Source organism: Vulpes lagopus, chromosome 4 (genome assembly GCF_018345385.1).
Source record: "Vulpes lagopus strain Blue_001 chromosome 4, ASM1834538v1, whole genome shotgun sequence".
Taxonomy (NCBI): domain Eukaryota; kingdom Metazoa; phylum Chordata; class Mammalia; order Carnivora; family Canidae; genus Vulpes; species Vulpes lagopus.
In genome coordinates, this window is record NC_054827.1 from 14,928,458 (window position 1) to 14,937,534 (window position 9,077).

The window sequence follows — 9,077 nt, forward strand, 5'->3', positions numbered from 1 at the left end:
AAAACATCATCCCTTTTGAATTTTTCCGTCAAAGTAGCCAGTTGGAGTGTACCATTTATCTCCCGCTGATTCCTGACAGGCACCAAGTAATCTCAATAGCACTGGTGCCTCTTAATTTCTATTGTTTCTACTTTTCACAGGTTCATCGCTTCTCCAACAATTTTTATAGTGATTTGAGTGGTGTGATGACAATCCAGGCAAAACCACTGCAGCAGAGACCTACCTATTTTGCAGATAGAACACAGTATGTATAAGAAATAATTACCACCCCCCCCCCAAAAAAAAGAAATAATTACCCCACCTCTTCTCTATGCTGGATACACTCAAGCACTGAAGACTGAAGAGGATGTGGGATAATGAGCATCCCGCTGAACCCCTTGCGATAGGTATGCCTGAGCCCATTCGGGGAAGGAGACAGCCACGCGTGAGAATGAAAACACACTTATAATATCAACCACAAAATGGTCATTGTTAGGGTAGATAGGTAAGGGGAAGACACCTGTGAAATTTTAATCTTGTGGGCTATACGGTAGGATTACATCAGTGAGAACCTTAGATCTTTTCTTTGTTTCCCCGTGGTTGATTCTTCAATGAAGTTGAAATTGATTTGGAAATCATAGTCTTTCATTCAACCATACTTAGGAGTATCTTATTGAACCAGGCACTGTTCTAGATGATGCCTAGTAGTGGACACACATATATATGCCTTGTTCTCCTAATGCTTACATCTGAGTAATCAACTTGACCTCCACCCCCCAGGAATGAGCAAGAGGACAGATCATTGGGTACAGGGGCTGGTGCTATCTCTTTGGCACGACACCGCCTGGGACGAATCTCAGATGCTCGTGTACTACACACTTCTGGAAAGAAAACACCTGCACACACGAGGCTGCCTTCTCTTACTTCAGACTCACAGAGAATGAAAACCCCCAATGTGTACAGTGATGAGGTTCTTCGGGGAACAAAACTGTAAGTCCTGTCTCTCTCCCTGTAAACCAAATGTCACAGAGGACAGAGATGCTTGCCAGTTAGGACTTACGGATTCTTATCTGTCAAATTTTATGTGGCTACTTCCCAGGTATTTCATGAATTTGAATTTTTTTATTTTTTTATTTTTTATTTTTCTAATTTTTATTTATTTATGATAGTCACAGAGAGAGAGAGAGAGAGAGGCAGAGACACAGGCAGAGGGAGAAGCAGGCTCCATGCACCGGGAGCCTGACGTGGGATTCGATCCCGGGTCTCCAGGATCGCGCCCTGGGCCAAAGGCAGGCGCCAAACCACTGCGCCACCCTGGGATCCCTGAATTTGAATTTTTTTAAAAAAGATTTATTTGAGAGCAAGAGAGAGAAAGCATGAGCACAGAAGAGGGGCAAAGGGAGAGGGAGATGCAGACTCCCCTTTGAGCAGGGAGCCCGATGTGGAACTTGATTCCAGGACCCTGGGATTATGACCTGAGCCAAAGGCAGATGCTTAACCGACTGAGCCACTGAGCACTCCATGAATTGGAATATTTAACATGAATTTTGTTCCAGTAGTATAGTTGGTTGTATCCTGGAATAAAAAAATCAGGCAATGTACCTGTAGCAGTGCAGCAAAATGAAGCTATAATGGTGAGGCCATCTTGGGTGGGTATTCAGTGGCCTCATCTGTAAAACTAATAGTTAACTAATGCTTTCAAATTACATATGCAATTCTTTCTTATTATGAGGTCCATTAGTGTGCATAAAATCCTATACAAATAAAAATTAGTGTGCATAAAATCCTATACAAATAAAAGGGACACACATAACTTCCAGGTTTTTGTTTGTCTCAAATTTTGATTTAAATTCTAGTTCGTAGTCCAACTATTAGTTTTTATTTAACTCCAAGGCTGTGTTTCACTCCATGTGGGGAGTTTCACAAAAGCTTTTGACCTTCAGGATCAACTTCAAATCATTGCTGTGTTAGATTGGAATCTGTCCAGTCCTTTGTTGCAGAATTATGAAGGAGCAATCCAGCTTTCTCACTCAAGTGTCAGGCGATCCTTCCATTAATAACAGCCAGTGTCTATTGACTGCATTCTGTTACCAGCACCAGCTAAAGGAGTCGCATTTATTATCCTATTTATTACCTGCCACAAATCTTTCGAGTTGGTACTCATAGTATCCCAGATCCAAGATGAGGACACAGAGGCTGAAAGAAGTTGCATAACTTGGCCAAAGATGATCTCCTGAGGGAGAGGCAGAGCTGGGACTCCCTACAGTACAGTTCAGCTTCAGAGACCAGCCCTGGACTACAGGGGCCCTGGGCGTCCTACAGCCAGGAAGCCAATTATTAAGGGGCTGCCCTGGGCTCCCCACTGCAGGGATGGGAGGCATGAACTAGCCACCAGAGCTAACCAGTAACTGGATTCTTTGGGATGCATTACATAGTGCCATGGCACCTTTGGTTTTTGATGAGTCTCTGTTTCTTTCACCATCTGGAACTGATATTTCCTATGTTATTTGGGTTATTTGGATCACCCGGGGTTATCTGCTCTGGGAGTTCTTTCAAGAGTGCTCCCCCTCCTCCATCCTTCGTGGCCATCTGGGACCCCTTCGCCCCCTGCCAGGGTCACTAGCCCACTGAGGCCCTCTTCTCCTCCTCCCCGAAGCCTGCCTGGGCTCCACTGTCAGGTTTTCCTCCCAAGCCTTTTCTATTTTCTCTTGAAATAAGCCAGATGCCTCCAACTGGACATTCCCTTCATGTTCTGGCCCCCATCTATCTGCAGGCCCGTGTTTTTCAACTTTTTTGTTTGTTTGTATTATTCCTGCCATTATAAAATAGTTTTTTTAAAAAGATTTATTTATCTATTCATGATAGAGAGAGAGAGAGAGAGAGAGAGAGAAGCAGGCTCCATGCCGGGAGCCTGACACGGGACTCGATCCCGGGTCTCCAGGATTGCGCCCTGGGCTGAAGGCAGGTGCCAAACCGCTGAGCCACCCAGGGATCCCTATTCCTGCCATTTTAGACTACCTTTTGTAATTCCTCCCCTACCCATGGAATTTTAATGCCACAAATCTACTGTATAGTCTATGTATTGTTCTTTATATCTATGTTTTATGCATAAAAAGAGTAAGGGTTTTTTTTTCTGGGGGGGGGGGTCCCACCAACAACCAGTGTTTGCCTGCTGGGAGCAATGTCACCATCTTTGATTCTGCATACCTATATCTTCCTGCTACTTCCCATCACCCACCTTGACTGGGGGCAGTCTTATTGTCTCTCTGACCCACAAATACACCAGCTGTGAATGTTCTTACTTCCAGATTTTGTTTGTGCTCTTTCACTTTTATTAAAATAACATATTTTTAACTATAAAAGAATGACAAGTTCTCTGTGGATACAAAAAATATGAGTAGATATCAAAGATCACCTGTATGCCCAACACATACAAATATAAAAATGATAACTTGGTCAATTTACTACCAATTTTGTCCATGGTTATGTTTCTTCTTTTCTTTTTTCCTAATAATATATTATCGTACTATTATAGCATTTTTCATATGATTTTTTGACTTAATGTTATTCATATTTTCCATGTTTTTAAATATTTTTTGAAAGCATGATTTTAATGACTAGAAAAAGTAACATGTGGGTATATGACAATTTATTAAGTATTTCCCATTACTGAAACTTTTCATTCCTTCTATATTTTCACTATTATAAGGTACAGTAAACATAATTTTATACAAATCTTTTTTTAATTTAAATTCCAGTTCATTAATATACAATGCAATATTAGTTTCAGGTGTACAGTGACATTTTATGTAAATCTTAATAAGGATGTCTAAATTGTGTCCTGGTGGTGTCATCCTAGAAGTAAAGCAGCCAAGTCAAAGGTTATGGATATTTTTAAGACTCTTGGAATATTTCTCCAAGGCTCTTCCCAGAATGGTTTGGGACTACTACAATTTGTAGTCCCATTGGCAGGACGTGAGACTTTTTCCTTGCAACCTCTTAACTATGGGTAGTATATGTATTTTAAAACTTGATAGGTCAAAAGGGTCATATTTTAATTTTCATAATTATTATCAACAAATCAATGAATTAGAGTCTTATTGTAAAATATCCATCTTTGTCCTTGTGCATGAACTGGACAATTTTCCAGTGTCCGTATCTGGTAGGGAATGTCTACCATCATTACTCTTATTTTATTAACATTTCCTCACCTTTCCTGACAAACCTTATGATCTGGTTGTCAAATTCAAAAACAAAAAGTATCACATTGAACCTGCTAGCATTAAATCTATTAAAAACCTAGGGAAAACTGACATTGTCACAATATTCCATTTTCCCATCAAAGGACTTGTTTGCCTCTCCTTTTCATAACCTTGTATAAGTTTTATAGTTTTCTTCATCTGGGTCCTGCACATTTGTAATTAATGTTATACTTCATGGATCACACCACTCCCTAAATTTCTACAGTACAGATATTTAGAATCATTTACTGTGACCTTTTATTACATACAGTAATTATATTGTTCTCTAATTACTTCATGGGTTTTCATCTTGTTTTCAGGAACTTGTAAGCTCGTCAAGGGGAGGCACTAGATCCTCAGTTACTTGCACATTCTGCCCATGGTTGGCCCAGCTGAGCACTCAGTATATACAGGTTGACAGTCCCTGCTGAGCAAGGAGAAGGCAACTGGAGCCGGTGCTCATTCCCCTCCCTACATTTATCTTGGGGACATTCCACTCATGCACCATGAGCATTTCTTTTGGAAGGCAATTGTGATTAGTAGCTCAGATTAAGAGCTTTGGGTGAGGTCCATCCCCTTCTGTCTGCACCTGGGTACTCAGTCACGTGTTGTTGTGTTTACAGGCAAACTGGTGGGGACCGTGTGTCCTCCTCATCAGCTCAGGCCTCACGGAGCAGATTACCCCCAATAGGCTCAGAGACCTGTGAGCAGAATATGGCAGTTCCTGGATCTCGACCTGTTTCTGTAAGACAGATTTCCTTCTACTTAAGTGCACCATTCAGATTTTCTATTGGAAAACAAACAAAACAGAATATAAGTTTGGCACTTCCCTGTGAACACAGTAATAACAAAATGTCTCTCCATAATCTGCTTCCTGACAGTGACAAGTGACAGGAGGTAGGAAGGTTAACTCATTGTGTTGTGAAATACAAACATGATTTGAATTAAGTCAGAAAGTCCAGGTGTCAAGGAAAATCTGATAGGTTGGTATAGAGAAGAAAATACCATGCCTGTCAGGTCAGGAGACAGGGAGATCTGTGTTTGAACCCTGACTGCAAACTCTGTATGACTTGGTAGACAGTAATCTCTCTGAGCCTTAATTTTCTCACTTGTTAAAGGGTCACACTGATTCCTTCCTCAAAGAATTGTTATAAGGATGAAATGAAATTACAGATGGTAAATTATGCCTGCATAAATAGGACCTCAGGAAAACACCTCTGCCATTTTTATCAGGCCTCATTCTCACAGTTAACCTGCACCACGTCTATGCAGCGTGGAGGGGAGCATCTTCTCCACCCACGTTCAACTCAGCCACACCATGGCAAATGGTCTGGGAAGGTCTGAGGCTGCTAGTATGCGTACCCAAACGTCCCCCTACACTTACAATGACTCCTCACTTACCTCCCATATGGGTAACATTTCCCTATTTCGGAGAACACAGAAGGACCCTGGGTTTGGGAGCATAAAGGCCTCGAGAGAAAACCTGACAAAACCATTTTATCTTGCATTCTTTTGCCTTCTTCAGTATAGCAATAGAACCCATGCCCAGAGAGGCAGGAGTTGCAAAGCATTGATGTGTAGTAACCTTAGCATGTTGTGGCTTAAAGTCATGAAAGAAGGCAAACATCACATAAAAAATATTCCAATGCTTCACAAATGCAAAATTCCATTGCAATTATAATTTAACACAGTATCTAAATAGAAGTTTCAAATAAGCAAGTGAATGATTGAGCATGTAGAGATCTTCTTTTGTCTTTTTTAAGGATTGCATTTACCTTACACCAGAACATATTATCTTTTATTTAGTACAGAGGGAGGCATCCACAGAACCGTGTGTTAAGTGCGATACCTGACAGTTTAGAACGATCACCTCTTCGAGAAAGATCTCTGACCATAGAACAGTTTTCAAGACCCAGCACAACCCATGCATTTCGGGTAGGTTGTCTGTTAATTATAAATGTGATTTTTAGAAATATGTGAAACAATAAAATTCAATTCTCATTTTATTTTTCTTCTAACAGCTAGATACTCCTCGAAAAGGTTCATTGACATTGATGGAATTTGCTGGCCACTCGTGGACAAGTCAAAGTTTCTTGACAGGTCAGTTTTTCCCGCATATAAGTAAAATAATATAATATGTGAAGCTTCAAGTTTTGGAAAGAGAAATTGAGGATTATCTACCTTAATAGGACTATTCTGACCATATAGGAGAAAATAGCCCAAGTGTTTTATCATCAATGGCCAGACACGAAGTCTCTACAAAGAGCAAAGCTGCAAAAATAAGCACTTACCTGCTGTTAGTCATAAAGGGTAAAATGCCCAAATGCTCTTCATTTAATTGGGGCCTCACAGAAAAAGAAAAATTCTGTCTTAGGAGGCTTGTGAGAAATCAGTATCTCTCTCTCTGCAATGCAGTTTTCATGTTTTCCACGAAACCTTAATCTTAGTTCTCTTTGAAGATCTAATTATAAAAATGCTTCATGAAATTAATACAAATATTCTAAGTATTTTATAATAGAGAGTTTTACAGATAAATACTTGTTTTCAGCCTAGTAGCTATTTTTAGGGTAAAGTTTCCACTTGAATTTAGGCCAACGATGTTTTAGTTTTCAAAACTGTTACCAGCATTTTTGTTTAAGGAGGCAACATAGCATTGTCATGAGTCATGCCACTCTGAAACCAAATGCCTGCTTACCATCGTACTCGCTGAGCTATCTTAGGAGAGCCTCAACCTTTCTGGGCCTCAGTTTCTTCTTTTATAATAGGCTGGGTGGTTGGATAAAACAATCATTGGAAAAATGTAGGCAAAGGACCTAACTAGATTCCAGGAATATATTGTTTGTTTAAAAATTATGAATACTTTGTATTATAGATAATCTGAAATGTAAAGGATAATTTGCTATCTTAAGGCAAATGCTATAATTTAAAAATAAATCTGGTAAATTGGAAACAGTGGGACAGTGCAGCAATTTTATCATTGTTTACATCAGCCCTTTTATAATTCTGTACCACAGTGATATCCAAGATTCTTTAGCCCTTTATAATTTTTCTCCTAGGCAAATAGCCCTAAGCCACTATGCCTTTCTGCTACTTTTCTTTGTATATCCCCTAGCAGCATTAGCTCTCACTGTCAGTGACAGTAGTGTTTTTGTTTGTTTGTTTGTTTGTTTGTTTTCTAAAAGGCAGTCATGCTATGTTATCAGGTATTGCTCTGACTTGGAGATGGTCAGGAGCAAAGTAGGCATAAAGTGTGTTTATTAATAAATAGCAGTGTACCAAGTGCTCCCTCTGTGCCAAGTTCTGTGCTGAGGGCTGGCATTCAAACACCAAGGAAGTTTTGGCCTGTGCCTCAAGGAACGCTCAGTGTAGTGGGGAAGATGGAAAGGACCAGAAGAGAGGTGAGCAGGACCACCAGCTGGATATGCAGATGGCTAAACGGATAGAGAGGCTTCCCAGAGGAGGCGTGAGCCATGCCAAGCAGGATGAGCATCATGTGGTACATGAGAGACTCATTCCAAGGGAGTCATGTCCAGGAGACAGTGGTGCTGAAAGAGAGAGCTCATGGAATTGTGATGAATTTGGTTTTGGAGATGTTGACTGCAGCGAGCTAAGTGGAGCTAATAGTTTGTTGGTCACACAGGATTAGAGGTTCGGAGAGGGAACTGGGCTCTGAATTTGTTTTAAATCTCCACATTTAATTTTCCCCCAACACTAAGTCAGTATATTCTCTTATTGATAACTTTGCGCCTATTATTATTGATGGTCAGAAGCCTTTTTTATTTCTAAGGAGTAAATGAGGGTACGTAAGAGAGATATGCCTGTATTTCTAAGCATTTATTTTCTTTTTCTCTGATAAGCAGGCATGTAATCTGTTTCTCGACCTTTGCTTCCAGGTCAGAAAGCATTAGGAGCTATTAATTTATTAACAGTTGTTCTGTGACAGAAAAAAAGAAAAAGGAAATGCTGTGGGGGTATCCCCAATAGTGGGAATAAGGATCTCTTCAGGCAGCTGACTGCTCCTATGAAGTAGTAGGGTCATCAGAGCTCACTACCCAACTTCCTGAGCCTTAGGGAATCCACCTTTGGGTAGAAGGTTCGAGCAAACCCATCAGCTCTGGGAGGACACAGGGTAGCACGCAGGCTTAGTGGAGGGGGCGCCCCCTTCCTTCCTCTCAGGACCCCAAATGGCAGTTTTTGCATATTTCCTGGTTTACATAAAATAACATGAACATATTTTTTTAATCATGTGCATAGAAAGTAAAAAATAATCCTTTGAGAGCTGGAATTATTAGTGTTTTAATGAGAATTACTTTTTGGTTGGTGTTTCAGGTTCACAACATCTGCCTAAATCTTTTCAGAGGACAACTCTGACTACAAGAAAGAGATTCCAGGTGGCATCTTGATGGAACTTGGGCTTGAACTTCAAAGCCTCAGCATGCCATTATCACTTGAAAAGTGGAAGAACAAGTATTATACTGTGTATCTGTCTGATAGTGAGATGTGAACCTGAGTGAAATGCAAACAAATAAACAACTTAATTTTGAACACTTGCATTGTAAAGAGACTACAAGTCAAATTCACCAACCTTCTTTACGGGAAGCATTCCAATAAAGGTTCTTTAGGCTTTGCTCGAAAGAATCTAACATGTTTGTAATCCATCATTTTATCAATTATACACAGACACATAATTAGTATATGTATCCACATACTACTTAACATATGAGAGGATATTATCTAGGAATAAGCCATTTTGTAATGTTGTGTCTTGACATGTGTTTGGAGTCTCAGTCTGTCACTGAGCCGTCCAAATCCTGATCATTAATACAGATCACTCTCTTCTCTAGAAAATAGCAAACC

General features: G+C 40.2%; 1 protein-coding gene across 3 annotated transcripts in view; it reads left to right on the forward strand.

The window, feature by feature from the left end:
• FAM149A (family with sequence similarity 149 member A) overlaps positions 1-8,858 on the forward strand; it is a 53,040-nt gene extending 44,182 nt beyond the window's left edge. For all 3 annotated transcript variants that reach the window (XM_041751871.1, XM_041751870.1, XM_041751869.1), the window contains 6 exons: positions 141-244; positions 760-969; positions 4,844-4,964; positions 6,027-6,155; positions 6,242-6,320; positions 8,550-8,858. In XM_041751871.1, coding sequence (XP_041607805.1) covers positions 141-244; positions 760-969; positions 4,844-4,964; positions 6,027-6,155; positions 6,242-6,320; positions 8,550-8,623 — 717 coding nt within the window. In that variant the 3' untranslated portion in view covers positions 8,624-8,858. The remainder of the gene's footprint in view (positions 1-140; positions 245-759; positions 970-4,843; positions 4,965-6,026; positions 6,156-6,241; positions 6,321-8,549) is intronic.
• Positions 8,859-9,077: the final 219 nt, after the last annotated feature.